Raw genomic sequence first — 27,968 nt, 5'->3', positions numbered from 1 at the left:
TTTTTTTTTGGGGGGGAAGAGGCGTGATTTTGGGGGGTTCCCCCCCCCGACCCCGACCCCCCCCGCCTCAAATCTGCGCCCACCCCCCCAAAATTTCCCTCCGGGGTGACCCTGTGTGTGCCGGGGGGGGGTTTGGGGTATTTTTTTTTGGGGGGGGGACACATCAGAGAGGCCGAACCCTCATCCACGTCGTGGGGGGGGGAGGGGGGGTTTGGATTTTTTTTTGTTGTTTTTTTTTGGGGTGGGGGTGTCAGGAAATGGGGGGAGGGGGTGCGGATATTTTTTTTTTGGGGGGGGGTGTTTTTTTTGTTGTTTTTTTGTTTTGTTTTTGGCGGGGTTTGCGGGTGGTTTTTTTTTTTATGTGTTTTGTTTTGTTTTGTGTCGTTTTTTGTGGGTTTTTTTTTTCTTTTTTTCCGGTTTTTCTCCTTTTTTTTTTTCCGGGCGGTTTCTCCTCCTCGTCCGGGGGCGGCGTCAGAGGAACCAGGACTGGGGGGGGGGGAAATTTGGGGGGGGGGGTCAGCTTTTGGGGGGGGGACACACAAACACAGACCCCCCCCCACCCCACACCGCCCCCCCCGACCCCCCAGGACACCCAACCTCAACTTTTGGGGGTCCCCGACCCCCCAAAAAAGAGATGAGACCCCCTTAGGACTCGGGGGTCGCTTGGGGGGGGTCGGACCCCTTCTGACCCCCCAAAATGGGGCGGGGTCTCCAAAGGGGGGGGTGGACCCCCCCAGGACCCCAAAAGGGGGCGGGGTCTCCAAAGGGGGGGTTGGAGCCCCCCAGGACCCCAAAAAGGGGCGGGGTCTCCAAAGGGGGGGGTTGGAGCCCCCCAGGACCCCAAAATGGGGCGGGGTCTCCAAAGGGGGGGGGTTGGAGCCCCCCCAGGACCCCCCGGTAGGGGAGGGGGGGTCCAGCCCCCCCCATTTTGGCCCCGCCCCCCCGGGCTCCCCGCCCCGCCATTGGCGGAGCCGCCGCCGCCGCACCACCGCGCGCAGCCAATGGGATCGCGCCGTGCCGCCGCAGCGCCCGCAGTCTGCCAAGGCCCTGCCGGTGCCAGCCAATCAGCGCCCGCCCCGCCTCCTCCCGCCTGGCAGTGCCAGCCAATCGCGCTCCGCTGCGCGCGGCCCGCCGAGAGCCCCCATTGGCTGCCGGCCCTGGCTCCCTCCTCGCCTTCCATTGGCTCCGCGCCCGCGCCGCCGCCAGCCAATCAGCGGCCCGCGCCGCAGGGCAGGCAGCCAATCGGGCGTCGTGCCACGGCGCGGGGGGGGCCAATGGCGGCCCCTCTTTGTCCCCGCGGTGATGTCATCGAGGGGGCGTGGCCGGGGGCTCCGGTGGGCGGGGCCCAGGTGTGCTGGGGGGGGCAGGGGTCATGGGGGGGGCTCAGGTGTGTGTGTGGGGGTCCCAGGTTTGTGGGGAGGGGTCCCAGGTATCCCAAGGGTGTCCCAGGTGTGTGGTGGGGGGGTCTCAGGTGTGCAGGGGGGTCCCAGGTGTCCCATAGGTGTCCCAGGTGCCCAGGGGGGTGTCCCAGGTGTCCCGGGGGGTGTCCCAAGTGTCCCGTAGGTGTCCCAACGGGGTGTCCGAGGTGCCCGTGGGTATCCCAGGTGTCCCAGGGGGTGTCCCAGGTGTCCCGTAGGTGTCCCAGGTGCCCGGGGGGGTGTCCCGGGGGGTGTCCCAGGTGCCCGGGGGGGTGTCCCAGGGGGTGTCCCAGGTGCCTGTAGGTGTCCCGGGTGTCCCAGGTGTGTGGGGAGGGGTCCCAGGTGTCCCAGGGGGTGTCCCAGGTGCCATGGGGGGTGTCCCGGGGAGTGTCCCAGGTGCCCGGGGGGGTTGTCCCAGGTGTGTGGGGAGGGGTCCCAGATGCCCGGGGGGCTGTCCCGTAGGTGTCCCAGGGGTGTCCCAGGTGTCCCATAGGTGTCCCTGGGGGTGTCCCGGGGGTGTCCCAGGTGTGGCCGTACCTGCTGCTGGGGCAGGCTCAGAAAGTTGCCGTCGCGGGGTCCGAGGCCGACAAGGCGGGGGGCAGCGGCGGCGCCTGACGCTGCGAATGCTGCGGGGAGAGGGGGCTCAGCCCGGAACCCCCCCGGGGCCAGGGGGGCACCGGGAACCGACCCCTCCCCTCCCCGTGCTCCAGGTGAGACCCCCGCGGTGGGCACGGAGGCGAGACCCCCTCCCCTCCCCTCCCCTCCCCTCCCCTCCCCCCCGGTACTCACCTGTGCGACCCCCCGGACACTGCCGGGTCCCCCCCGTGGGGGTGGGGCGGGGGAGCGGCCAGGTGTGCCCCACACACGCAGGTGGGTCCGGGACCCCCCCCCAACCCGCACCTCCCCCCCACCCCCCCCCCAAAGCGAAAATGGGGTAAAAACGGGGGGAAATGGCGAAGGAACCGGGCTGGAATGGGGGGATGAGGCGCCGGGCCGGTGACGATGACGATGCAGGTGATGAAGCACGGGCAGCCGGGCCGGGCGGGGCACCTGTCACCTGTCACTGGCACCTGGCCCCTGGCACCTGTCACCTGTCACCTGTCACCTGTCACCTGCCACCTGGCACCTGTCACCTGTCACTGGCACCTGGCACCTGTCACCTGTCACCTGGCCCCTGGCACCTGTCACCTGTCACCTGTCACCTGTCACCTGTCACCTGCCACCTGGCACCTGTCACCTGTCACTGGCACCTGGCACCTGTCACCTGTCACCTGTCACTGCCACCTGGCACCTGTCACCTGTCACTGCCACCTGGCACCTGTCACCTGTCACTGGCACCTGCCACCTGGCACATGGCACTTGTCACCTGCCACCTGCCACCTGCCACTGGCACCTGTCACCTGCCAACAGTCACCTGGCACCTGCCACCTGGCACCTGTCACCTGGCACCTGTCACCTGCCCCGGGTGCAGCCCCTATCACCTGGAGAAGCCCTGTCACCTGTGTCACCTGTGTCACCTGTGTCACCTGTGTCACCTGTGTCACCTGGGTCATTGTCACCTGTGTCACCTGGGTCACCCTGTCACCTGTGTCACCTGGGTCACCTGTGTCACCTGTGTCACCTGTGTCACCTCGGTCACCTGGGTCACCTGGGTCAGTGTCACCTGGGTCACTGGGGTCATTTATTTCACTGTCACCTGCGTCACTGTGTCACCTGGGTCAGTGTCACCTGGGTCACAGGTGTCACCCTGCGCTGGGGCACCCCGGGGCAGCTGCTGCCACCTGCCCTGAGGTCCCCAGGTGGCACCTGCAGCCAACCCCTGCACCCCATAGCAGCACCCCACACCTGGACACCTGCACCCCACACATGGGCACCTGCACCCCATAGCAGCACCCCACATCTGGGCACCTGCAGCCACACCTGGGCACGTGTACCCAAAATCTGGGTACCTGCACCCACACCTGGGCACCTGCACCCCACATCTGGGCACCTGCACCCCACACATGGGCACCTACAGCCACACCTGGGCACGTGTACCCCAAATCTGGACACCTGCCCCTGACTGCTGCCCCCCACACCTGGGCACCCCCACACCTGGGCACCCCCACACCTGCCCCTGGCCCCGGGACCCCCTGCCCCCCGCCCCCCACGGCCAGGGCCCGGCTGCGGGCGCGGGGGGAGCCGTGGGGTGCCGTGGGGTGCCGTGGGGGGCAGGGGGCACTTACGGGGTGCGGCGGGGGCTCCGCCCGGGGGGCCGCTGGGGGCTTTGGGCTCCGGCGGGGGCAGGGGCAGGGGCCGGGCCAGGGGGGCCCCCGCAGCCCCCCCAGCCCGGCCCTGCGCCCCGCACGGCTGCAACGAGAACACGGTGACGGACCCCCGGGACCCCCGGGACCCCCGGGACCCCCGGGACCCCCGGGGCGGGGCGGGGCGGGGGGTGGGGGGGTCCTGCAGCCCCTCTTTGGGGGGCTTTCCACGTGGGGGTCCCGCACGGGGATCCCCCAGGTGGGAGGTCCAAGGTGGGGCGTCTCCAGGTTGGGGGGGTCCCCGTGTTGGGGGTCCCCAGGTCGGAATTTGGGGGGTTGGGGGGGGGTCCCCGTCTGCCGCGTCCAGCGCGGCCACCCGGGCTCGTTTGCATACAGGCCCCGCCCCCTGTGCGCTATTTGCATATAGACCCCGCCCCTCTCGCCTTATTTGCATAGCGCGCATCTCCTCGCCCTCCGGCCGCACCTAATCTGCATACACGCCCCGCCTCCTCGCCCTCATCTGCATACAGGGGAGCGGCCCCGCCTCCTGCGCCTCGTTCTGAGACAGGCCCCGCCCCCGCCGGGGGGTGGGGGGGGTCCCGGTGTCCCCGGGATGTCCCCACGACTCCCGGGGTGTCCCCACGACCCCCGGGGATTCCCGCGACCCCCGGGGATTGCCGAGACTCCCGAGACCCCCGGGGATTCCCGAGACCCCCGGGGATTGCCGAGACCCTCGGGGATTCCCGAGACCCCCGGGATGTCCCCGAGACCCCCGGGGATTCCCGAGACCCCCGGGATGTCCCCACGACCCCTGGGGATTCCCGCGATCCCCGGGGATTCCCGAGACTCCCGAGACCCCCGGGATGTCCCCACGACTCCCGGGATGTCCCCACGATCCCCGGGGATTCCCGAGACCCCCGAGACCCCCGGGGATTCCCGAGACCCCCGGGATGTCCCCACGACTGCCGGGATGTCCCCACGACTGCCGGGATGTCCCCGCGATCCCCGGGGATTCCCGAGACTCCCGAGACCCCCGAGACCCCCGGGATGTCCCCACGACCCCCGGGCCGCCCCCGCGACCCCCGGGCCGCCCCCGCGCCCGTCCCCGCCGCACCTGGGGGCCCTGGGCGGCGCCGTCGGCGCAGACGAACTGCACGAAGTCCTTGAGCGAGTCCTGCCCGTGGTGGTAGCGGATGGTGGGGTGGGCGAAGTAGGGGCTCGACTGGGGCAGGAGGGACCCCGACGGGAAGTGCAGCGCCGAGGCCGTGGCCCGCGGGCTGCCTGCAGGGACCCTCAGCGCCAGCGGCCGCGGGACCCCCGCCCCATCGCCCCGTTCCACCCCCGGGCTCGCACCGACATCCCCACCCCACCGCCGCCACCTCGGCCCGCCCGGGATCGCCCTCCCGGCCCTGCCCGGCCCGCCGCGGGGTCCCCGGCAGCCCCCCGGGCCCGGGGGTGTGGGGTCTCACCGGGGCGGACGCCGGCCAGGACGGGCAGGGGGTGGTGGCCGAAGGCCATGCGGGGCGCGGCGCCGTGCCCGGCCAGGGCGCTGCAGAAATCCAACTTCCCCGACTTCTTCAGCGCCGCCGGGCCTGGGGGGGCCCAGGGGGGTCCAGGGGGGTCGGGGGGGCAGCCGGACCCCTGCTCCCCCCGTGTTCCCCCTCCCCAAACCTCCCCTCCCCGCCTCCCCCAGCCCCCCGGTGCTCCCCCCCTCACCCCTCCCCGTCCCCGGTGTCCCCCCCCCCGCATCCCCAGAGCCCCCCCGTTACCCCGCCCGGTGTCCCCGGTGTCCCCGTGGCGATGTCGCGATGTCGCGATGTCCCTCCCGACTCCTCCATCCCCCCCCTACAGCCGCGGCCGTCCCCGGGACCCCCCCCCCAAAGGCACCGGTGCCCCCCAAATCCCCCGGGTCTCACCCACCGGTGTCAACGTCCCCCCCCCAGGGCCCCTGGCTGCTGCCGGGGGCGGGGGACCGCCCCGGCCCGGGGTAGAAGACGTCGTCCCCGGGACCCTCCAGGTCCCCCTCGTCCAGCGCCTTGGGGCGCTTCGGGCCGCTGTGGGGACAGGGGTGTCACCTCCGCGCTCGGGGCTGTCACCCCCAAAGCGCCCGGGGCGACCCGGGGGTCCCAGCCCCCCACCCCACAGCGCTCAAAAGGGGGTCCCAGGGCGAAGTGGAGCACCCCCCCCCCCCAAATCGCAGTGTTTTGGGGCAAACCCCCAAATGGGGGGGCCAGGCAGGTTTTGGGGGGTCCGAGGGGTTTGTGGGGTGCAGGGGAGAACGTTCAGACCCCAAAGGTTGGGGGTGTCCGGTGGTGCTGGGGGGATGGAGAGCCCGTGGGGAGGGGAGCGCCCCAAAAAGGGGGAGCGGGTTTGGGGAGGGGGTCTGGGGGTTGCGGGGGGTCCCGGTACCTGGCGGTGGGGGGTCCCAGGGGCCGGCGGCCGAGGGCCACGGGGCTGATGTTGTAGTAGCCCCCGGGGCTCTCCAGGTCAGCCAGAGAGAAGTTGGGGCCCGACGCTGTGGCCACGGGGGCTGGGGGGGACACGGGGGACACGTGGGGGACCCACGCAGGACCCTGCCGTGCCCCCCCCCAGCTACTCCATCCTCCCATCCCTTCACCCCCGGTGCCATCCTCCCAGGCTCTGTCCCCTCCGTGTCCCCTCTGTGTCCCCCGGTGTCCCCCCGGTGTCCCCCCCATGTCCCCCCATTTCCCCGGTGTCCCCCCGTGTCCCCCCGTGTCCCCCCGGTGTCCCCCCGTGTCCCCCGTCCCGCAGCCCCCTCGCCGTGTCCCCACTTACTCTGGGACACCCTGACCAGCTCCGTCACGTTCCAGACCCCCGAGGTGACAAAGCAGTCCTGGAAGGTCAGGTGGCCTGGGGACACCGGGGGGGACACCGGGGTCACTCGGGGGGGGGACACCGGGGGGGACACCGGGGTCACTCGGGGGGGGGACACCGGGGGGGACACCGGGGTCACTCGGGGGGGGGACACCGGGAGGGGACACCGGGGTCACTCGGGGGGGGACACGGGGGGACACCGAGGGGACATTGAGGGGACACAGGGGGACATTGAGGGGACACCGGGGGACACCGGGGCACACCGGGGGCACTGCAGGGACACCGGGGACATCGCGGGGACACCGGGGGACACTGCAGGGACACCGGGGCACACCGGGGGACACTGCAGGGACACCAGGGACACCAGGGGGACACCGGGGCACACCGGGGCACACCGGGGGACACTGCAGGGACACCGGGGCACACCGGGGCACACCGGGCACACAGGCACACACCGGGACACACCGGGACACACCGGGGCACACCGGGGCACACCGGGGGACACCGGGGCACACCGGGACACACCGGGCACACACCGGGACACACCGGGACACACCGGGACACACCGGGACACACCGGGGCACACCGGGCACCCACCGTTGGGCAGTGGTTTGATGTCCGCGTCTCCCTGGGGGTTGGAGCTGTCGGATTGTCCGGAATCTGGGGGGGAGGGGGGGACGAACAAACGGGGTCAGCCGCGGACGCGGGGGTGTCCCCCCCCCACCCCCCGCGACCCCCGGGGACCCCGCGATGCCCCGGGGGAGGGGCGGCCCCGCCGCCGCCGCCGGTGCGGGCGATGAACGGCGCCGTTGTTCCCGCGGGGTCGTTCGAGGTGAGCGCCCGCCGGGACCTCGCCAGCGCCCGCAGCCCCCCCGGGGGGGCCCCGCCGGTGGCTCCCCCCACCCCCGATCGGGCAGGACCCGTGTGGGGGTCTGGGGGTGCGGGGGTGTCCCCCCCCCCAATACCGACCCCCCGAGGGGACCCCGGTGGCCGCGCACCCCTCGGGCAGGTGATGGGGGGGGGCGCAGCCGGCGCTGGGGCCGGGGGGGGGTCGGGGCTGGCAGGGGGCCGGGCCGGGCCGGGGGGGGGTCCGGGGGCCGCCGTGGGGCCGGGCCGGGGGCCAGGAATGCGCTGGCCCCCCGCCAGCGGGCAGCGCCAACAAAGCGCCCATTGTCTGCGCCGGGAGGGGGGGGCACCCGGACGCCCGGGGCCCCCCCGGCCCCCCCCCCTCCCCGGGGTCCCCCCCATCCACCTGGGAACCCCCCCGGGACCCCCATCCCGTGGGAAGGGGTGTCCCCCCCCACCCCGGACTGGTGGGGGTCCCCCGGTGCCCCCCCTGAGGGGGCGGGGGACTCGGTTTGTCCCCCCCCACCCCCACCGGCCCGGTGGTGACCCCGCCGTGTCACCCCGCGGGGGGGGTCAGGGGTCACCGGGGCACGCGCGGGGTCGCGACCTCGGTTGGGGGAGGGGGTGGGGGGCGCGCGTGGCGGGCGCGTGCCAGACCCCCCCTCCCCTCCCCAACCCTCCCTCACCCCTCCCACCCCCACGCCGGGTCCTCCCCCAGCCCCCAGACCCCTCCGGAGCCACTGTGGGGTGTGTGGGGGGGTCCCTGCACACCCTCCTCCCTCACCCCCCCACCCCAGAGCCCCCCGACCCCCCCAGCATGGGGGGGGGGGGGGCAGGTGCTGCTGGGCAGCTGCGCCCCCACCCCCCCGGGGGTGTCCCCCCCACCCCACACCTGCGTCCCCCACGCTGGGGGGGGGGAGCGGCACCTGGGCAGCACCTGGAAGCCCCCGAGCCCCAAAGACCCCCACGGCTGCACCCTGACCCCCCCCCCGAGCTGCTGCAGCCCCTGCCATGTCCCCCCCTCACCCCACAGCCCCCCCAGAGCCACCCCGGGCCCCCCCGGTGGGGAAGGGGACCCCGATGTCCCCATGTGTCCCCCGGGGCACGAGGGTGTGCCAGGGGCAGGTGGGGGGGCCCAGGCCGGGGCTGGGGGTGCCGTGTTGGCTTTGGGGGGGGGTGTGGGGGTGACACACCTTGGCACGGGGGTCCCGGCGGGCGGGCCGGGGGGGTCCCCGCAGCGCGAGGGTCCCGGCGCGGGGCCGCGGTGCCGCAGAGCGTTTCGGGTGCCAACAAGCGCCGCCATCTTACGCGCAAGGGGGGGTTGGCACCGAGCCCCCCCCGGCCCGCGGCAGCCAAAGGGCCCCCGGCGTGGGGAGGGGGCGGGGGGCGCGGGGGGGCCGCCGGGGGGGGGGGCCGGGGCTGCCGGCGGGGCCTCGTGCCGCGCACGGGGGCACGGTGCCAACCGGGGCCATTTTGGCGGCGCCGGGTGGGAGCCGCGTTTGGGGGATTCGAGCCCCGGCAGCTGCTCCGGGGGGGGGATGGGGGGCGCGGGGGGGCCTGGGGGGGCTTGGAGGGGCTGGGACCCCCCCCGTGGGCACGCAGGGTCTGGCACACGGGCACGGAGGGGGATTTGGGGAGGGGGGCAGCGCGCGCGCCCCCGGAGCGGCTCCTCGGCCCCGGTGCCAGGGAAGGACGGAGGCGCCCGCGGAACCCCCAAAATTCCCTCCCCGCAGCCGGGGCGGCCGGGCTGGGGTCCCCCCGCACACACACACACACACACACACACACACACACACACACACGGGGCTCACACGCGTGTGCGAACGCGGCTGAGGCGGAGGCACACACGTGTGAACCCCCAGCCCGTGCGTGGCACCGACCCCCGGGGCACGGGGGGCGCTTCGCACGCCCCAGACCCGGAGCGGTGCCAATCCCAGAGCCCATCCCGGCCCCCGCGCCCGTCCCGGTGCCAATCCCGGCCCCGCTCCCGGCGCCCATCCTGGCACGCGGGCTTGGCACGCGGCGCCGGGCGCGCGGCGCGTGCGTTGGCACTCGGCGCGGCTTTGTGCGAGCGAGGCCGCCCGGGGACGCCCCAACCGGGGCCGGGGGTCCCGGGGGGCGGCCCCACGGACCACCCCAACCCCCGGCGGGGCCGCGGGACGGGGCGCCGCACTCACCTGGCGCGTGGACGAAGTAGGCCAGGTAGAGGTCGAGCTCCTTGATGGTGACGCCGATGTGGTGGGGCTGCACGCAGAGGCCGGGGCTGGCGCACTGGGGCGCCTTGGCCAGGCGCTCGCCGTCGGTGCTCTCCAGCGGGACACCCTTGAAGAGGATGACCATCACCAGGTCCAGGCGCCACACCTTGTCGGCCTGGCGCAGGCAGTCGATGCGGCGGATTTTGCCCTTCTGGTCGGGGTTGGAGAGGACGCAGCACGGCGCCTTCTTGCCGGTGACGGACAGCACGAAGTCCTCGCGGCACTCGGGCCGGATGTCCTTGCGCAGCTTGGCCAGGAGGCGCGAGGCCCATTTCTGCTTGACCTCCGGCTTCTCGCCCAGCAGCTCGTCCTTGACGGCGCGTTCCTCCTCCTTGGACATCCTCTTCTCGTGCTTCTTGAAGTACTTGCGCTTGCGGGCCTGGAGGTTGAACCAGGTGTAGGAGAAGGCCCGGACGTGGGGCAGCAGCGCCTCGATGAAGGGGTGGAACTCATCCTGCAGGGGAGGCACAGGCACGGGCTGGGCGGCCGCAGCCCCGCCGGGCACCGGAGGTGGCGGATCCGGCCCCGCGGGTGACCCCGGCGCTCCCGGCCCCGCGGGGATGCGCCGGGTTCCCGGTGCTTCCCGGGAAAGAGGCGGCTCCCGGTCCCGCCGGGCTCCCGTGTGGATGGAGCGGGATGGGGATGGCTGAGCCCGTCCCGGTCCCGTCCCTGTCCCCGGTACTGGCACAGCCCCGTCCCCGGTACTGGCACAGCCCCATCCCCGGTGCCATCACCACAGCTCCGTCCCCGGTACTGGCACAGTTCCCTCCCCAGTGCCGCCACAGCCCCGTCCCCGGTGCCGCCACAGCCCCGTCCCCGGTGCCATCAGCACAGCTCCGTCCCCGGTACTGGCACAGCCCCGTCCCCGGTACTGGCACAGCCCCGTTCCCGGTGCCATCATCACAGCTCCGTTCCCGGTGCCGCCACAGCCCCGTCCCCGGTGCCACCGTCGCCCTGTCTCGGGGACTGCCACAGCCACCACAGCCCCGTCCGTCCCCGCTCGTCCCCGTCCGGCTCCCGGTGATGCTCCCGCATCCCACCCCGGTCCCCGTCCCCACCGCCGGTGCCACCGATCTCCGTCCCCGGCAGTCCCCGGTGCCGCCTCCGTCCCTTGCCTGCACCGCCAGCGGCGCCGCTCCCCGTTCCTTCTCCCCGCTCCCCGGTGCCGCCGCTCCCCGGCCCCATCCCGGCCGCTGTCGCAGTCCCCGGTGTCACCGGTGCCTGTCCCCGGTACCCGGCCCGGCCCCGCCGCTCCCGGCCCGTTCCGTCCGTACCATCGCGGCGGCTCATCCCGGCCGTAGGCAGCTGCCAGTCGGGCCCCGGCGGGGCAGAACCGGGGGCGACAGAGGGGGACGGGGGGGCTCAAACGGAGTGGGGGAGAAGGGATTAACGGGGACTACCGGGAAGGGAGGGGGGCGGGTCGGGGGTGCGGACCGTGCGGGGGGGAACGCTCAGGTGTCGGGGGTCCCGGTAACCGCGGGATGGAGGAGCTGGCTCCCGGCTGGCGGGACAGCGCAGCCGCCGCGGGGTGCCGGTTACCGGCGATGGGGGGGATCCCGGTGCGGGGGGTCCCGGTGTCGGGGTGTCCCTGCCGGTGTGCGTGTGTGCGGGCAGCGGTCCCGGTTTGTTTTTTGGGGGGGGGGGGTGTCGCTGTCGGGGGGTCCCGGAGCCGCCGCCGCCGCGGGCGCGGAGCGCGCGGAGCCGCCGCGGCCCCTTTTTGGCACCGGGACCGGAACGGCCGCAGCCAATGGGAGCGCAGCGCGCGGGGGGAGCGGCCTCCCCATTGGTCAGGACTTAGGGGGGCGTGGCAGTGTGGGCGTGGTTTGGCAGAGGGGGCGTGGTCAGAATGGGGGGGGCGAGTGTGCCCCGCGCGTGCAACGGGGGGACCCCGGGGTGGGGGAGGGGAAACCGGGGGAGGGGGGAGGGGAGGGGGGGGATGAGACCCCCGGGGGGGGAGGGGGCTTCGCCGAAACCCCGCGGATTCGCCCCAAAAATCCCCCGCGGGAAACGTGGAGGGGCGGGGGTCCTGCTGCGGCCCCTCGTGCTCGTGCAAAAAAAACCCTCGTGCAAAAAAACCCTCGTGCAAAAAAAACCCTCGTGCAAAAAGGGTCGGGCGAGGACGCCTCTGGGCCCGGGGGGGTTCCCAGGGGTTCCCGCTGCTCCCCCCCCGCCGCCACCGGAGCGGGAAGGTCCCGGATTTGGCCGCCTGCCCCAACCCCGTGGCGGCCCCAGCACGGAATGGCCCAAACCCGACGTTTCTGCCCCCAAAATCCCGGCACGGCGCTCGGAGCCAACACTTTTCCCCCCCTTCCCACCCCCCACACCCCCCCCCCCGGTAATTAAATCCCTCTGTGCAAAGGGAAGAAACCAAAATTTGGGCGTTTCGGCAGCGGGCCTGGGCAGCGGCTCCCGCCCAGCCCCAAACCTCGCGGTTTTCAACCCAAAGCCGCAGCGGGGAGGATTTCCTGGGGGGGCTGAGGATGGTGGTTGGGCCCCCCCGGCCCGGAATCCCTCCCTGGCAGCTGCACAGGACCCCAGGGCCGGGCCCAGCAGCATCCGCTCGGTGCAGGGGGGGCTTTGGGACATGTGGGACCCCTCAGGACACCGGTGGGACCCCTCAGGACACCGGAGTGACCCCTCAGGACACCGGTATGACCCCTCAAGACACCAGAGTGACCCCTCTGGACACTGGTGTGACCCCTCTGGACACTGGTGTGACCCCTCTGGACACCGGAGTGACCCCTCAGGACACCAGGGTGACCCCAGGGCGGGCACGGTGGCGGCCAGGCCGGCTTGGGCGATGGGGTCAGCGGCCTGAACGCCTCCATCCCCACCAAAACCCCGAACCAGACAAAGAGCCACCGGCCCCGGTGACACCGCCCGGCACGCCCGGTCCCTCCCCAACGCCTGGGACCCCTCCCGGACACGTGGGACCCCTCCCCAGCCTGGCCCGGAGCGAGGCCGGCCGCCACGGAAGGTTCCGGAGCCCCGGGCCCGGTGCTGCGCGCGGTCGGCAGCCGGGCCGGGGTCCCGGGGCGGGCGCGGGGCCCGGTGCCGAGGCGGGTCCGGCGGCGGTGCCGCGGTGCCGCGGAGCTGCCATTGGCTGCGCCGGCCCCGCATTGAGCCGCAGTCTCGGGCGAAGCCACGTCGCCGCGTCCGCAGCTGCGAGCGCCCGGCAGAGCGCCAGCGCGGCGGCAGGGGGGGCGGCGCCGGATCGGGAGGGAAAAGCCCAGAAAAAACAGAAAAGAGGGAAAAAAAGACAAAAAAAAAGGGGAAAAAAATAGAAAAAAAAAAAAAGAAATCAAACCAACCAACCTCCCCCCCCTTCCCACTCCTCAGCACCCCCCCGGGCCGGCAGCGCCCGCCCCCCGCGCCGCTGCCAGCTCCCCCCGGCCCTCGGCTTCGCCGCGAGAGAAAACAGCCCGAAACAGCCGGAATTGCCGCCAAAAATCCCCCCGGCGGCCCCTGACGCCGCTGCCAAGACCCTCCCGTGTGTGGGGAGGGGGGGAGGAGGGCAGCCGAGGGGGGTGGGAGCGAGCCAGGGGTGTCCTGGACCCCCGAGCGGGGAGCCGGGGGGGCCCACGGGGGTCCCCGGTGTCCAGGGGGGACTTTGGCATCCCGGTGGCCTCGGAGAGAAGGTGCCGGATGGTTCTGGCAGGGGCCCAGGCAGCCCAGAAGGGGAGACCCGGGCGTTTTGGGGGCACCGTGGCACGGGCAGGGGTGTCCGGTATGGCGGGGGGAACCGTGGCGCCCCGGGGGGGGGGGTCCCGGTATTGGGGGGGGGCCCGGGCCGCGCAGAGGAAGCGCCCGCCCGGTCCTGCCGCAGCCACGTGGAGCATCCAAGCGTCCCGGCGGCTCGAGGGGAACGCGGGCATCGCCCCCCCGGTGCCCCGAGCCCCGAACCGGGAGCCCGGCACGGGGGGGAGCGCGGGCGGGGGTCCCGGGCGGCTCCGCGGGGGCACCGGCGGTGGATTCCGGGCGGTGGCCGCGGTTTGGCACGGCGGGACCGCGGCCGTTCCGGGCGTTCCCCGCAGCCCCGGCCCCGCTCCCGCCCCGGCGCGGACCCCGCGGCCCGGCCCCCGCCGTGGCCCGGTGCCAGCCCGGGCCGGGGGGGGCCCCGCGGTGCTGCGGCGTCCAAGAAAGCTTTTTGTGGCCCATCAATAATTCAGGGCCCCCCCGGCCCGGCCAAGGGCTCCTCCATTATTGATGCCGCCGGCGACCGGGGGGACACGGGGGGACACGGGGGGGGACACGGGGAGGGGGCTGAGCGCGGCACTGCGACACGGGGGTGCGGCAGCACCGGGCGGGCACGCGCCGAGCCACGCGTGCCCGGGGGTCACACACAAAGCCACGCGTGCCCCACGGTGTGTCCCCACGGTTTGTCCCCACGGTGTCCCCCCGGTTTGTCCCCCCGGTTTGTCCCCCCCGGTGAGTCCCCCCGGTTTGTCCCCCCGGTTTGTCCCCCGGTGTGTCCCCCCGGTTTGTCCCCCCGGTTTGTCCCCCCGGTTTGTCCCCCCGGTTTCTCCCCCGGTGCCTCCCCCTGCCCCGATTGCATCAGCCACAGCACGGGGGGCACCGGGCCTGGCACGCCCGGGTGTCACGCACGTGTGTCACACGCGTGTCACCGGCACGGCCGCCACGTGTGCGCGGCCTCTGTCCCCGTCACACCTGTGCCCTGTCCCTCGATTGTCACAGCCGTGCCGCATCACACGCGTGTCACAGCCGTGCCCTGTCCCGCGTGTGCGGGTCACACCTGTGCCACACGCGGCTCCTGCACCGCAGCCGAGCACCGGTGAGGGGCTTGGCCGCCACCCCCGCGGCCACCGGGGCACCGGCAGAGGGCCGGGGGTGTCCCCACCGCGCGGGTCACCCCGGTGGTGACAGCACCGGGGATGCCGCGGTGGTGACAGTGACGGGGACGGGCAGGGGGTGGCTCCGCGGGGCGGGGAGGGGACACGGGGGGACCCCGAGGGACACGGAGGGGACACAAAGGGACACGGGGAGGACGCACGGGAGCAGCCGTGGCACCGACAGCCGGAGCCCGCGGTGTCCCCAAGGAGGCCAGAGCCGCTGCCGGGCCACCGGGAGACACCGGCAGGACACCGGCAGGACACCGGCAGGACAGCGGCCGGTGCTGCACCGAGGCCAGCCCGCGCCCGCCGGTCCCGCAGCGCTCCCGGTGCAACCCGAAATCCGCCGGTGGCACCGGCCCAAAGCCTCCCGGGAGCGGCTGCAGGGCGGCACGAGGGGAGCAAAACGGGGCCCCGGGGGGGGCGCGGGGCACACGCGTGTCCGCGGGCACGGGCGGGCCGCGGCGTGTGCGGGCAGGGGCACACGCGTGTGCGCTGGCGTGTCCCTGGCGCGTGCACACGCGTGTGCGGGGCGGGCGCCGAAGCTGCGAGAAGCGCCGCTGGCCGCCGGCCCAGACGCAACCGGCCGCCAAAACCGCCCCGAAAAGCGGGAGAAAAGGGCAACGCCGGCGGCGGGGGGGAAACAGCAACGCCCGGCGGGGGCGGCCCCGCAAACCGCGCTGGGGGGGACACCGGGGCCGTCCCGGGACAGCGCGGGGGGGGCACGGAGCCCTAACGGGGACCCCCGCGCCGCAGCCCCCGAGTTGTGCCCTCCCCGGGAAGCGGCCGCTGCTGCTCCTCCCGCCTCGAAAGCGGCTCACGGGCCCCCCCCGACCCCGCAGCCCCCCCCGCAACGGGGCGCCCCCCGGACGCGGTGCCCCCGGGGGGCTTCGCTCTCGTCCAGCCCACGAAGTCGCCCCCGGAGCCTCCCGGTCGCGCTCTGACGGGTCCCGGCGCCAAAACCTCGCTCCGGGGCCGGGGTCCCGCCCGTCCCGGCGCTGCCGTGGAGGCGAAACCCCCCGTGGCACCGGCGGCTCCGTCCCCGGGGTCCCGCACCGAAGCCGGGGGGGACCCCGGCGGCAACGGGGATCCGCGACGGCACCGGGCCGAGCGTCCCGGCGCTCAGATCCGCTCCGCATCGCGGCAGAACCGGGAGCCCCTGCACCGTGGAGCCGACCGGGGCCGCTCCGGGACGGCAGCCCCGGACCGGCCCCATCTCGGTCCCCGCAGCCGCCGCTGCCCCGGGAGGTACCGGCGCCCGCGGAGGGGTCGCAACCCCACCCATTACACCTCATTTTAGAGGGCAACAGCCGATCGCACCGGTGTGTCCCCCCCCCCCCCCGCCACCTCCGCCACCCCCGCCGTTACCGGGCGCCTCCCGGTCCCGGCCCCCCCGGCCCAGCCGTACCTGGGTGAGGCAATACGGGGAGTACATGGCGGCGGTGTCAGCCGCGGCGGGGCATGGCGGGGGGGTCCGGGGGGTGCCGGGGGGTCCCGGGGGTCCCGGTGCCGGCGGCGCGCGGGGAAAGTTTTGCCCGAAGTTGGCGCCCGCCGCACTTTTGCCGCGGGAAGCGCGCGCCGGCCACGCCCACCCAGGGAAGGCCACGCCCCCTCGGGGCCACGCCCAGGCGGTGAGGTCACGCCCACATCGCGGGACCGCCCACTCCCTTCGGGGCCACGCCCACTGTGCCACAGGCCACGCCCACGGCGGGACGGAGCGGGGGGGACACGGGGGGACACGGAGGGGACACGGGGGGGACACGGGAGGGACACGGAGGGGCATAGAGGGGACACGGGGGGACACGGGGGGACATAGAGGGGACACGGGGGGACACGGAGGGGACACGGGGGGGACACGGGGGGACACGGGGGGACACGGGGGGACACGGGGGGACATAGAGGGGACACGGGGGGACACGGGGGGACACGGGGGGGACACGGGGGGACACGGGGGGACACGGGGGTACACGGGGGGACATAGAGGGGACACGGGGGGACACGGAGGGGACACGGGGGGACACGGGGGGACATAGAGGGGACACGGGGGGCACGGAGGGGACACGGGGGGACACAGGATGGCCGCCATCCCCTCTGCAGCCCTGTGCCACCATCGCTGGGACCCCGCAGCCCCGGCAGGGCCCCGCCGGTGACAGTGACAGCGGCGGTGGCAGCGCCGGGGGTGGCACGGTGCGGTGGCCACGGCAGCGGTGGGGACAGCGGCGGGGCCAAGACAATGACAGTGCCAGTGTCGCGACAGTGCCAGTGACAGCCACGGGGACAGTGCCGTGGGGGGGTGACGGTGCCAGTGCCACGGCGGTGCGGGTGGCACTGGCAGCGACACGGTGGTGACAGTGCCATGGTGATGGCAGTGGCGGTGACAGTGCCACGGCGGTGCGGGTGACACAGTGACAGTGCCACTGACAGTGACAGTGACACGGTGGTGGCAGTGGTGGTAACAGTGCGGGTGACACAGTGACAGTGCCACTGACGGTGACAGTGACACGGTGGTGGCAGTGCCACGATGATGGCAGTGGCAGTGACAGTGCCACGGCGGTGCGGGTGACACAGTGACAGTGACAGTGACAGGGTAGTGGCAGTGCCATGGCGATGGCAGCGGCGGTGACGGCGGAGCCTCATCTGTCATTCCGGCTGCGGCCGCGTCCCTCCGCCATCTGTCACCACCCGGTGCCAGCGCTGGCACCGCCGCCACCGCCGCTGTCACCCCTTCGCTGCCGGAGCCGCCGCCGCCACCGCGGGGTGCCACGGCCTTGGGGACACCGGAGAGGACCCCGGGAGCGCCTGGGGGGATGTCCCGGGCCCCCCGTGTCCCCCGCGGGTGGCACAGCCGTGTCCCCTCCCCGCGCTGGTGCCACCTCCGCCACCCCGCTGGGGACACGGGGGACACGGGAGGACAAAACCCCCGCCCCGCCGGGCACCGGGAGGCGACAGCGGGGACAGGACAGGGCGGCAGAGGGGACCCGAGCCCCCGTGTCCCCCCCGGTGTCCCCCCCGGTGTCCCCCCCGGTGTCCCCCACCGGCTGCTCGGGGACCCCCGCGCCAGCTGTGCCGCCGTCACCGGCTGCGGCCGCAGATGGAGCGGGGCGGGGGCGACGGGACGGGGCCCGCGCTGGTCGCGACACGCGGGGACAGCGCCTCGGCATGTCGCGACACCGCAGAGTGTCACCTGCCACCGCCCGGGGACGCGGCGGAGGGGACACGGGTGTCCCGGGACATGGCCCCCCCCTCCCCCGGAGGAAATCGGGGCCGGGGGCGGCGGGACCGGAGAAATGCGGGAAGGGCAGAACCCCCAAAACGGGGCAAAACCGCCCCAAAACGGGGCAAAACCGCCCCGAAACGGGGCCCCTCCGGTTGGTCCGGATCAGGGGCCCCGGTTCCACCGGCGGAGGGGGAAATCGGGACCCCCGAGTGCCGCGGAGGGTGGGGGGGGGCCCCAGCCCATCGGACACCCCCCCCTCCCCGTCCGGGGGAGGACCGGGGAAGCTTTTGGGGCGATTTCGGGGGGTTTTGGCTCAGCTCGCGGCAGATTTTCGGCGGCTGCCGAGGCCTGGAAGCCATTAGGGCCGCCCCCCCCTCCGCGGGCCCCGGCGGCTCCCGCCAGCGCGGGCGGGCGGGGGGGCCCCGGTGGCCCGGGGGGCCCCGCGAGGAGCGGCCCCGCCACCGGCGGTAACCGCGGGCCCCGCTCCCGTTAGCCCCTCCCGCTGGGGGGCATCCCGGTGGTGGCGGGGGGGCTCCCGGTGATGGGGGGGGCGTTCCCGGTGATGGGGGGCGTCCGGGGGGCGGGCGGCGGGCACGGAGGGGTTAACGGCGCCCGGCGCTTGGCAGCGGCCCCGGGCTTGGCGGCGGCTGAAAAGGTTTAGGGGGGTTTAGGGGGGGTTTGGGGGGGTTTGGGGGGGTTTAGGGGGGTCCGCCCCCAGCCCAGCCCCCCCCGCCCCACGGGGAGGAGCCGAGGGTCGCTGGCAGCGCGCCCCCGGCCCCCCCCGGTGCCGTTCCGGGGCGGCAGCTGCGCCCCGGAGGAGCCGCATTCCCCCGCGGGGGTCCCCCAAACCCTGCCGGGACCCCCGGGACGAGCCCCCGGTGCTCCCCGGTCCCACCGAGTCCCCACGGACGCTGCTCTCCGAGCCCCCCCCCCGGCCCCCCTCGGGGTCCCCTGAACTCCCCCGGGGCTGAGCCGCTCCCGGAAGGCCCCCGGGACCCCCCGGGACCCCCCGCGACCCCCCGGGACCCCCCGGGACCCTCCGGGACCCCGCCCTGGCTCCGCCCCCAGCCCGCTGGCCACGCCCACTGCCCCACCCACACCGCTGGCCCCGCCCCCACCATCACCCCGCGCCTTCGGCCGCTGACGTCACTTCCGGCGCGCGCCCAAGATGGCGGCGCCCTTGCGGCGGGCGCTGCTGGCGCTGGGCCCGGCCCGGTCCCGGTTCCCGGTGCCGGTTCCGGTCCCGGCGCGGCCCTACCGGGCGGATCCGCTGCGCCGCCGCCCGGGCCCGGCCCCTGCTGACCCCGGGGACCTGCGGGCGGCCGCGCGGCGGTTCGGGCGGCTCGGGGAGGCGTCGGGGGTGGCGGTGGAGCGGCTCTGGCCGAGCCCGGAGCAGCTGCGGGAGTTGGAGGCGGAGGAGCGCGAGTGGGACCCGCCGCTCCGGGATGTGGAGGCCCGACTGGAGCAGCGGGAGCGGGAGGAGGAGCGGCGGAGAACGGAGAGGTGGGGCTGGAGTACCGGGAGTGGCACTGGGATGAACTGGGAGCAGCGGGAGTGGGACTGGGGTGAACTGGGAGCAGCGGGAGTGGCACTGGAATGAACTGGGAGCACCGGGAGTGGCACTGGGATGAACTGGGAGCACCGGGAGTGGCACTGGGATGAACTGGGAGCACCGGGAGTGGCACTGGGGTGAACTGGGAGCAGCGGGAGTGGCCCTGGGATGAACTGGGAGCAGCGGGAGTGGGACTGGGGTGAACTGGGAGCACTGGGAGTGGCACTGGGATGAACTGGGAGCACTGGGAGTGTGGGACTGGGATGAACTGGGACAGGACTGGGAGCACCGGGCCCGTTAAGTCTTCTGGCCAGGATCGCCCGGCGGTACCGGGAGAATCAGGCCGGGTTTGGGGCTGGGCTCCCGGTGTTCCGGTGCCATGTCCCGGTGTCCCGGTGCCGTGTCCCGGTCCCGGTGCCATGTCCTGGTGCCGGTGCCATGTCCCGGTGTCCCGGTTCCCGGTGCCATGTCCCGGTGTCCCGGTGCCGCCCGCAGGCAGGAGCTGGTGGCACGCAGCCTGGCGGCGATGCCGGCCCGCGTTACCGCCTGGCGCCGGGAGCGCGAGGCCGCCCGGGAACGGGCGCGGTCGGACGCGGCGCGGCGGCAGCGGCTGCTGGCCGAGGCGGGGCTGGGGGGGCTCCCGCGGCCCGGGACCCCCGCCCGCGCCGCACAACGGGCCCAGGAGGCGCTGGAGGAGCTGGAGCGGCGGCGGCGGCGCGAGGAGAAGCGGCGGCGGCGGCAGGAGCGGGAGGAGGCGGCCCGCAGCGCTCTGGCCGCGGCGGAGGCGGCGGCGGCGGCGCGGCCGCTCCCCGGGACCCCCCCCGAGAGCGACGAGACCCCCCCCAAACCCACCGGGGCGCCCTCCTGACCCCCCCGCCCCGGTAACGCCGGTGATGTCCCGTGAGCAGCCCGGAATGGGTTTAAAACTCTGCATTTAATCTCTTTGCCGCCACTTTCGGTTGTTCTGCGGCACCGCCCCCCTCCCCCACCCTCCCATCCCCGGGGCCTGACAGGGAGGGGGGGTCGGTTTTTGGGGAGGGGGGGGCCAGGAGAAAGGAGGTGCTGAGACCCCCCCCAGGGCAGCGAGGGGCTCCCCCTGCTCCCGGGGTGGGGGCAGGGCTGGGGGTCCCCTGGATCCATCCCAACCCCCCCCCCACCTCCCCACACAGGCGTGGGGGCCCCCCCGGAGGCAGAAGGAGCCCCCCAGGGCAGGGGGAGGCCCGGGGGTCCCTCAGTCGTCGTCGAAGTTCTGGCTGAGCAGGAAATTGGCCGCCAGGTTCTCGTTCTTCTCGCAGGCGAAGTAGGCCTGGATCACCAGGCTCTCGGGAAAGCCCAGCGCCTTCAGCTGGGGGCAGGGGTCAGGGCCGGGCCTGCGCCCCCCAAGGAGGGGCTTGGACCCCCAAAGAGGGGCTTGGACCCCCAAGGAGGGGCTTGGACCCCCACAGTGGGGCTTGGACCCCCACAGCGGCTCCTGCACCCCCACAGCGGCCTCTTGACCCCGTTAACCCCAGGTCCCAACCCTGTTAACTCTGAGCCCTGACCCCACTAACCCCGGGCCCTGCTGATGCCATCTCCTGTCCCCATTAATTTTGGATCACCCTGATCCCATCTCCTGATCCCATTAACCTTTCATCCCACTGGTGCCATCTCCTGATCCCATTAACCCTGGATCCCACTGATCCCATCTCCTGTCCCCATTAAATTTGGATCCCACTGATCCCATCCCCTGACCCCATTAAATTTGGATCCCCCTGATCCCATCCCCTGATCTCATTAATTTTGGATCCCCCTGATCCCATCTCCTGTCCCCATTAACCTTTCATCCCACTGATCCCATCTCCTGTCCCCATTAACCTTTCATCCCCCTGATCCCATCTCCTGTCCCCATTAATTCTGGACCCCCCTGATTCCATCTCCTGTCCCCATTAACCTTTCATCCCACTGATGCCATCTCCTGATCCCATTAACCCTGGGTCCCACTGATGGCAGCTTGTGATCCCATTAATTTTGGATTTTACTGATGGCACCTCCTGTTCTTTGTAACCCTGGATCCCACTGATCCCATCCCCTGACGTCGTTAAATTTGGATCCCCCTGATCCCATTAATTTTGGATCCCACTAATCCCATCCCCTGATCCCATCTCCTGACCCTGTTAAATTTGGATCCCCCTGATCCCATCCCCTGATCCCATCCCCTGATCCCATTAATTTTGGATCCCATTGATCCCATCTCCTGACCCCTTTATTCCTTCATCCCGCTGCCACCACCTCCTACCCCAGCATCCACCAACCCCATTTCCCATTAGCGTTAATTAACACCGACCACTAATCACGGCCCCGCCGTTCCTCCCCCAAAAAGCCCCAAATCTCCCTGCTCACCCTCTCTATGGCTTCTTTCTCCTGCGGGGTCACCTGGATGTAATTCATCTGGGGGGACTCGTCCCCGATGGCGCCCACCTCCCCCTCCAGCTCGCCCAGCTCGCCCAGCGGCTCGTTCAGCATCTGGATGAACTGCTCCTGGTGCTGGCTGATTTGCTGCGGGGATTTTGGGGGGGTCTGCTCAGCCCAGGTGGGATTTTGGGGGGGAAAAAATGTGTGTGCTCAGCCCAGATGAGTTTTTTGGGGGAAAAAAGTGGTGTGTGCTCAGCCCAGGTGGGATTTTTGGGGGAAAAAAGTGGTGTGTGCTCAGTCCAGGTGGGCTCTGGGGGGATTTTGGGGTGTGTGTGCTCAGGCCAGGTGGGCTCTGGGGGAATTTTGGGGGTACAGGGGTGTGTGTGCTCAGCCCAGGTGGGATTTTGGGGGTACAGGGGTGTGTGTGCTGTGCCCAGGTGCGCTCTGGGGGGATTTTGGGGTTTGTGTGCTAAGCCCAGGTGGGATTTTGGGGTGTGTGTGCTAAGCCCAGGTGGGATTTTGGGGTGTGTGTGCTCAGCCCAGGTGGGATTTTGGGGGATTTTGGGGTGTGTGTGCTCAGCCCAGGTGGGATTTTGGGGGTACAGGTGTGTGTGTGCTCAGCCCAGGTGGGCTCTGGGCGGATTTTGGGGGTACAGGGGTGTGTGTGCTCAGCCCAGGTGAGATTTTTGGGGTACAGGTGTGTGTGTGCTCAGCCCAGGTGAGCTCTGGGCAGATTTTGGGGGGTCTCTGGGGGTTTTTGGGGGTTACCTGGAGCAGCTGGGGGTTCTCCTGGCCCAGCTGCTGCAGCAGCGCCGGGAGCAGCGCCGGGTTCTGCTGGATCACCTGGCGCATGTTCTGGAACTGCGGCTGCTCCCGCAGGAACTCCAGCGGGTTCTCACCTGGGGTGGGGCCGGCGGGTCAGGCCACGCCCATTTTTGGGTGTGGTCGAGCCACACCCACCTTTGGGTGTGGTCAGACCACGCCCATCGCCACACCCAAATGAGGCAGGGCCACATGGACCACTGTAGGCCACACCCCAAATGGGTGTGGCTTATCCGGACCACACCCCAAAATGGGTGTGGCTTACAGAAAATGGGCGTGGTTTGCCTGGACCACACCCAAAATGGGCGTGGCAAAGCCCCCATAATAAATGGGCATGGCTCAGGCCCCATAAGTGTGTGTTTTACCCCAAACCACACCAAAAATTAGTATAATTCACCCAGACCACACCTCCAACAATTAGGAAGATAATTAATGAGTTCCTAGCCCCACCCAGCGAGGGGGCGGGGCCTCGGAGGGTGTGGTCACCCCGCCCACCACGCCCACCGACCTTCGGGCGGGGGCTGCTCCGGGGGACGGGACTCCTGCACCGGGGGGCGCTCGGGCTCGGGGCTGCCGGGGATGCCCTGGGGGGGACAGGGGGGTCAGCAGCACCCCCAGGACCCCCCAGAACTCCCATCCTGGACCCCCAAATGCAATTACTGCAGCTGGAACTCCCCCCTCGCCCCCACCCCAAACCCCCCAACCACCCCAAACCCACCCCAAAGTCGTCCCATACCTCCTCTCCTCCACCCCAAACTCCCCCAAAGCCACCCCAAACCCTCTCAAACCCCCCCAATCTTCCCCAAACCCACCTCAAGCCCCCTCTCCCCCACCCCAAACTACCCCAAACCCTCTCAAACCCCCCCAAACCCACCCGAAACCCTCCCCAAACCCATCCCAAACACCCTCTCCCCCACCCCAAACTCCCCCAAAGCCACCCCAAACCCTCTCAAACCCCCCCAATCTTCCCCAAACCCATCCCATACCCCCTCTCCCCCACCCCAAACCCCCTCCAAACCCTCCCCAAACCCCCTCTCAGCCACCCCAAACTCCCCCAAACCCTCTCAAAGCCCCCCAAAACCCCTCCAAACCCACCCCAAACCCTTTCAAAGCCCCCCAAACCCATCCCAAACCCCCTCTCCCCCACCCCAAACTCCCCCAAACCCTTTCAAAGCCCCCCACAATCCCCCCCAAACCCCCTCACAGCCCCCAGACCCCCCCTCACCGTCAGCAGGTACTCCACGGCCCGGTGGGGGTTGTTGTAGCTGGCCCTGAGCGCGGCCACCACGCGCTCCCGCTCGTAGCCCATGGACACGATCTCGGCCAGCATCGTCTCGTACTCCGAGCCCGTCACTGCGGGACCCCCGTCAGCGGGGAGGGACCCCCGGGGCCTCCCCCACCCCAAAACCACCCAAAAAACCGTGTCCAGGCACTGCCCCGCCCCCCCCAGCCCCAAACCCCCCCCCCCTTTTCCCAAAGTTTAGGAAGCGCGGCACTCCAAATGTTACGTTTCTGTCCCCAAATCTCAGCCCCCCGTTACAGCACCATGTCCCCCCAAATCTCCCCAGGACCCCCCCAAATGTACCCCAAGACCCCCCAAACCCCCCCCCCCCCACTCCAGGACCCCCAAAACCCCCGTCAGGACCCCCCAAATCCCCCCAGGACCCACCGAGGGTGGAGGCGGCGTCGGCCGAGCGCCCGGAGCTGCCCGGGGGGGGAACGGAGCTGCCACGACAAGGGAGGAACAATCCAGGGGAGCCCCCAAACCCCTGTGACCCCCCAAACCCCTGTGACCCCCCAAACCCCCTGTGACCCCCCAAACCCCTGTGACCCCCCTAAACCCCAGTGACCCCCCAAACCCCTGTGACCCCCCCACCCCCCTGCACCTGCTCCCAAAACTCTCCTGTCCCCCCCCATTAAATCCCAAAGCAACGACCCCCACCCCTACAAATTTCTCCTCCTGTGCCTTAAATCCACCCCAGACCACCCAGTTCCCCCCCAAAATCCTTTTCTGACCCCCCAAACCCATTCCTGTCCCCCCAAACCTCCCCCCAAACCCATTCCTGACCCCCCCAAACCCATTCCCAACCTCCCAAACCCTTTCCTGACCCCCCAAACCCATTCCTGTCCCCCCAAACTCTAACCTAACCCTCCCAAACCTCCCCCTAAACCCCTTCCCGCCCCCCCAAACCCATTCCTGCCCCCCCAAATCCCTTCCCGCCCCCCCAAACCCTTCCCTAACCCCCCCAAACCTCCCCCCAGACCCTCTCCTGCCCCCCAAACCCCTTCCTGCCCCCTTACCCCGCCGCAGGCTCAGGCAGGGGCAGGGCAGGGGGGTCCTGGGCCGGGGTCTCCTCGCTGGGCGCGGCCGGGGGGGGAGGGGCAGCGTCGGCGGCCGGGGGGGGCCCCGGGGGGGCTGCGGGGGGCTCCGAGGGGGCTCCGGCCTCGGGGGCTGCCGAGCCCAGCGCCGACTTGGCCTGGGCAGGGGGAAAAGGGGGGGCTTGGGGATCCCCTGGGACCCCCACCCCACACTCTGCGGGACCCCCGAGTCCCCCCAGAGCCACCTGAGACACCCCCCAAACCCCTCCCCCCCACCCCCCCCCAGGGCTTCGGGACCCTCCAAACCTCCCTGGGGACCCCCAAATCCCTCCCCAGGACCCCTCAGGCCCTCCAAACCCCACACAGGGACCCCAAAATCCCTCCAGGTCCCCCCAAATGGCTCCCAGACCCCTCAGATCATCCAAACCCCACAAAGGGACCCCCAAATCCCTCCCCAGGACCCCTCAGGCCCTCCAAACCCCACTCAGGGACCCCCAAATGCCTCCCCAGGACCCCTCAGACCCCACACAGGGACCCCAAATCCCTCCAAGACCCCCTCAGGGTCCCCCAAATCCCTCCCCAGGACTCCTGAGACCCCACACAGAGACCCCAAATCCCTCCAAGTGCCCCCAAATGGCTCCTAGACCCCTGAGACCCCACACAAAGACCCTCAAATCTCTCCCCAGGACCCCTCAGGCCCTCCAAACCCCACACAGGGACCCCAAATCCCTCCCAGGGACCCCTCAGGATTCCCCCAAACAGCCCTGAGACCCTCCAGACCCCACTCAGGGCCCCCCAAATCCCTCCTAGGACCCCTCAGGCTTCCCCCAAACGGCTCCCAGAACCCTCAGACCCCACACAGGGACCCCAAATCCCTCCAGGTCCCCCCAAATGGCTCCTAGACCCCTCAGACCCCACCCAGGACCCCAAAATCCCTCCCAGGGACCCCTCAGGGTTCCCCCAAACAGCCCTGAGACCCTGCAGACCCCACTCAGGGCCCCCCAAATCCCTCCTAGGACCCCTGAGACCCCACACAGGGACCCTCAAATCTCTCCCAGGACCCCTCAGGCCCTCCAAACCCCTCACAGGGACCCCAAATCCCTCCCCAGGACCCCTCAAACCCCACACAGGGACCCCAAATCCCTCCCAGGGACCCCTCAGGGTTCCCCCAAACAGCCCTGAGACCCTCCAGACTCCACTCAGGGACCCCAAATCCCTCCAAGACCCCCTCAGGGTCCCCCAAATCCCTTCCCAGGACCCCTCAGACCCCACACAGGGACCCCAAATCCCTCCAGGTCCCCCCAAAATCCCTCCCCAGGACCCCTCAGGCCCTCCAAACCCCTCACAGGGACCCCAAATCCCTCCCCAGGACCCCTCAAGCCCCACACAGGGACCCCAAAATCCCTCACAGGGACCCCTCAGGCCCTCCAGACCCCACACAGGGACCCCAAATCCCTCCAAGACCCCCTCGGGTCCCCCAAATCCCTTCCCAGGACTCCTGAGACCCCAAACAAGGACCCTCAAATCTCTCCCCAGGACCCCTGAGACCCCACACAGAGACCCCAAATCCCTCCAGGTGCCCCCAGATGGCTCCCAGACCCCTCAGACCCCACCCAGGGACCCCCAAATCACCCCCAGAGCCCGTCCCCCCACCTTGGTGACCATGACCACCACGAAGTTCTTCTCGTCGATGCGGTACTCGCGGATGGGGACGTCGTCGCTCAGGATCTTCCCGGCGTAGATCAACTTCTGGCCGGCCACGGGGAACGCCTCGCTGCCCTTCTCGGCCTCGATCTTCTCCTTCAGCGCCCGCACCTGCGCCAGGGGCACCCCGAAACGGCTCCCAAAAACTGCACCCCGAAACTGCCCCCCGAGGGCTCAGGGCACCCCGAAACGGCTCCCAAAAACTGCCCCCCGAGGGCTCAGGGCACCCCGAAACGGCTCCCAAAACTGCACCCCGAAACTGCACCCCGGGGGCTCAGGGCACCCCGAAACGGCTCCCAAAACTGCACCCCGAAACTGCCCCCCGAGGGCTCAGGGCACCCCGAAATGGCTCCCAAAAACTGCCCCCCCCAAACTGCACCCCGGGGGCTCAGGGCACCCCGAAACGGCTCCCAAAAACTGCACCCTGGGAGCTCAGAGCACCCCGAAACGGCTCCCAAAAACTGCACCCTGGGAGCTCAGGGCACCCCGAAACGGCTCCCAAAAACTGCACCCCCAAAACTGCACCCCGGGGGCTCAGGGCACCCCGAAACTACACCCAAAAACTGCACCCCGGGGGCTCAGGGCACCCCGAAACTACACCCAAAAACTGCACCCCGGGGGCTCAGGGCACCCCGAAACGGCTCCCAAAAACTGCACCCAAGGGGCTCAGGGCACCCCGAAACGGCTCCCAAAAACTGCACCCAAGGGGCTCAGGGCACCCCAAAAGCCCCAAATATTCTGGAGGAAACTTCCCGAAAAAAATCCCCCTCCCCACGGGGATCTGAGCTGCCCCCAAAGTGGGGGGGTCTGGGGGCGAATAATAACAGGGAGCCCCCCAAAAAAAGGGGACACAGAGGCCCCCCCCAAGGCTGCCCCTCGAGTTTCTCCCAGCACAAACAGAGGAGCGCCCCAAATCCCCCTCCCCAAAATGGGGATTGAAAGGAACACGGAGCCCCCTCCCCAAAATGAGAACTGCGGGAACACGGAGCCCCCTCCTCAAAATGGGGATTGAGAAATCACGAACCCCCTCCTCAAATTGAGAACTGGGGGACACGGAGCCCCCCCGGGTGCCGCCCCTCGCTTCCCCTCACATCGGGGACACGCAGACCCCTCCCCAAAAAAGAACCGAGACCCCCCCCAGAACCGGGGGCACACGGGGCTGCCCCTCGGTGTCCCCCCCACCGAAAGGGAGCCCCGGGAGGCTCCGGTCCCGCGCTGTGAGGGCTCGGGGGGGGATGTGGGGGGGCGGGCGGGCTCCGCGCCCATCCCCGGCCCCCGGGCGCGTCCTCACCGTCTCGTGCGGCTCCATGCGGATCTTGAAGGTTTGCTGCTGCAGCGTCTTGAGCGTGACGGTGACGGCCATGGCGGGACGGGCGCGGGGCGGCGGCGGCGGCTCCTCCCGGCGGCCCCACGACAACAACATGCAACTCACGCCGCCGCCATCTTAGAGGCGGCCCCGCCGCTTCCGCCGCGGCGCCGGAAGTGCGTCACGGCGCGCCCGCGCGTCGCTCCCGCG

At 71.4% G+C, this 27,968-nt stretch overlaps 3 protein-coding genes across 10 annotated transcripts; 1 reads left to right on the top strand and 2 right to left on the bottom strand.

Moving 5' to 3' along the window:
- Positions 1 to 60: 60 nt before the first annotated feature.
- NFIX (nuclear factor I X) lies at positions 61 to 16,057 on the bottom strand. 8 transcript variants are annotated; one of them, XM_072919999.1, is made up of 11 exons: positions 15,856 to 16,036; positions 9,520 to 10,051; positions 7,094 to 7,156; positions 6,458 to 6,532; positions 6,071 to 6,191; positions 5,582 to 5,715; positions 5,131 to 5,253; positions 4,776 to 4,835; positions 3,644 to 3,767; positions 1,956 to 2,044; positions 61 to 486 (listed from the first exon to the last, which is right to left on the bottom strand). In XM_072919999.1, exons 1-11 carry the CDS (start codon positions 15,880 to 15,882, stop codon positions 251 to 253), a joined length of 1,584 nt encoding a protein of 527 aa, XP_072776100.1. In that variant the 5' UTR covers positions 15,883 to 16,036; the 3' UTR covers positions 61 to 250. The 8 variants fall into 8 exon arrangements, with proteins under 8 accessions (XP_072776100.1, XP_072776097.1, XP_072776098.1 ...); XM_072919996.1 differs by lacking the exon at positions 15,856 to 16,036 and adding an exon at positions 10,872 to 11,254; XM_072919997.1 differs by having other exon boundaries at positions 294 to 486; positions 4,776 to 4,942; positions 15,856 to 16,008.
- A 2,730-nt stretch (positions 16,058 to 18,787) lies between these two features.
- GADD45GIP1 (GADD45G interacting protein 1) lies at positions 18,788 to 20,154 on the top strand. Its single transcript, XM_041711837.2, has 2 exons — positions 18,788 to 19,167; positions 19,712 to 20,154. Exons 1-2 carry the CDS (start codon positions 18,833 to 18,835, stop codon positions 20,082 to 20,084), a joined length of 708 nt encoding a protein of 235 aa, XP_041567771.2. The 5' UTR covers positions 18,788 to 18,832; the 3' UTR covers positions 20,085 to 20,154.
- Positions 20,132 to 27,901, bottom strand: RAD23A (RAD23 homolog A, nucleotide excision repair protein). The gene is made up of 9 exons (XM_041711831.2): positions 27,744 to 27,901; positions 26,402 to 26,563; positions 24,731 to 24,906; positions 24,099 to 24,154; positions 23,655 to 23,782; positions 22,938 to 23,013; positions 22,376 to 22,506; positions 21,596 to 21,751; positions 20,132 to 20,561 (listed from the first exon to the last, which is right to left on the bottom strand). Exons 1-9 carry the CDS (start codon positions 27,873 to 27,875, stop codon positions 20,448 to 20,450), a joined length of 1,131 nt encoding a protein of 376 aa, XP_041567765.1. The 5' UTR covers positions 27,876 to 27,901; the 3' UTR covers positions 20,132 to 20,447.
- Between the last annotated feature and the right edge of the window lie 67 nt (positions 27,902 to 27,968).

This window comes from Taeniopygia guttata, chromosome 30 (assembly GCF_048771995.1).
Source record: "Taeniopygia guttata chromosome 30, bTaeGut7.mat, whole genome shotgun sequence".
NCBI classification, from domain to species: Eukaryota; Metazoa; Chordata; class Aves; order Passeriformes; family Estrildidae; genus Taeniopygia; species Taeniopygia guttata.
This window is presented reverse-complemented; position numbering and strand designations above follow the sequence as displayed.

Excerpts from the sequence above, each read along its gene's own strand:
- GADD45GIP1 (XM_041711837.2), top strand. The coding sequence starts at position 18,833 with ATGGCGGCGCCCTTGCGGCGGGCGCTGCTGGCGCTGGGCCCGGCCCGG. Across the intron at positions 19,168-19,711 it reads GAGCGGCGGAGAACGGAGAG|GCAGGAGCTGGTGGCACGCA; the intron begins GTGGGGCTGGAG and ends TGCCGCCCGCAG.
- NFIX (XM_072919999.1), bottom strand. The coding sequence starts at position 15,882 with ATGTACTCCCCGTATTGCCTCACCCAG. Across the intron at positions 7,157-9,519 it reads CTACTTCGTCCACGCGCCAG|ATTCCGGACAATCCGACAGC; the intron begins GTGAGTGCGGCG and ends CCTCCCCCCCAG. Across the intron at positions 4,836-5,130 it reads CCTGGCCGGCGTCCGCCCCG|GACTCGCTCAAGGACTTCGT; the intron begins GTGAGACCCCAC and ends CACCACGGGCAG.
- RAD23A (XM_041711831.2), bottom strand. The coding sequence starts at position 27,875 with ATGTTGTTGTCGTGGGGCCGCCGGGAGGAGCCGCCGCCGCCGCCCCGC. Across the intron at positions 26,564-27,743 it reads GCATGGAGCCGCACGAGACG|GTGCGGGCGCTGAAGGAGAA; the intron begins GTGAGGACGCGC and ends CCCCTGGCGCAG. Across the intron at positions 23,783-24,098 it reads CGACGCCGCCTCCACCCTCG|TGACGGGCTCGGAGTACGAG; the intron begins GTGGGTCCTGGG and ends GGGGTCCCGCAG.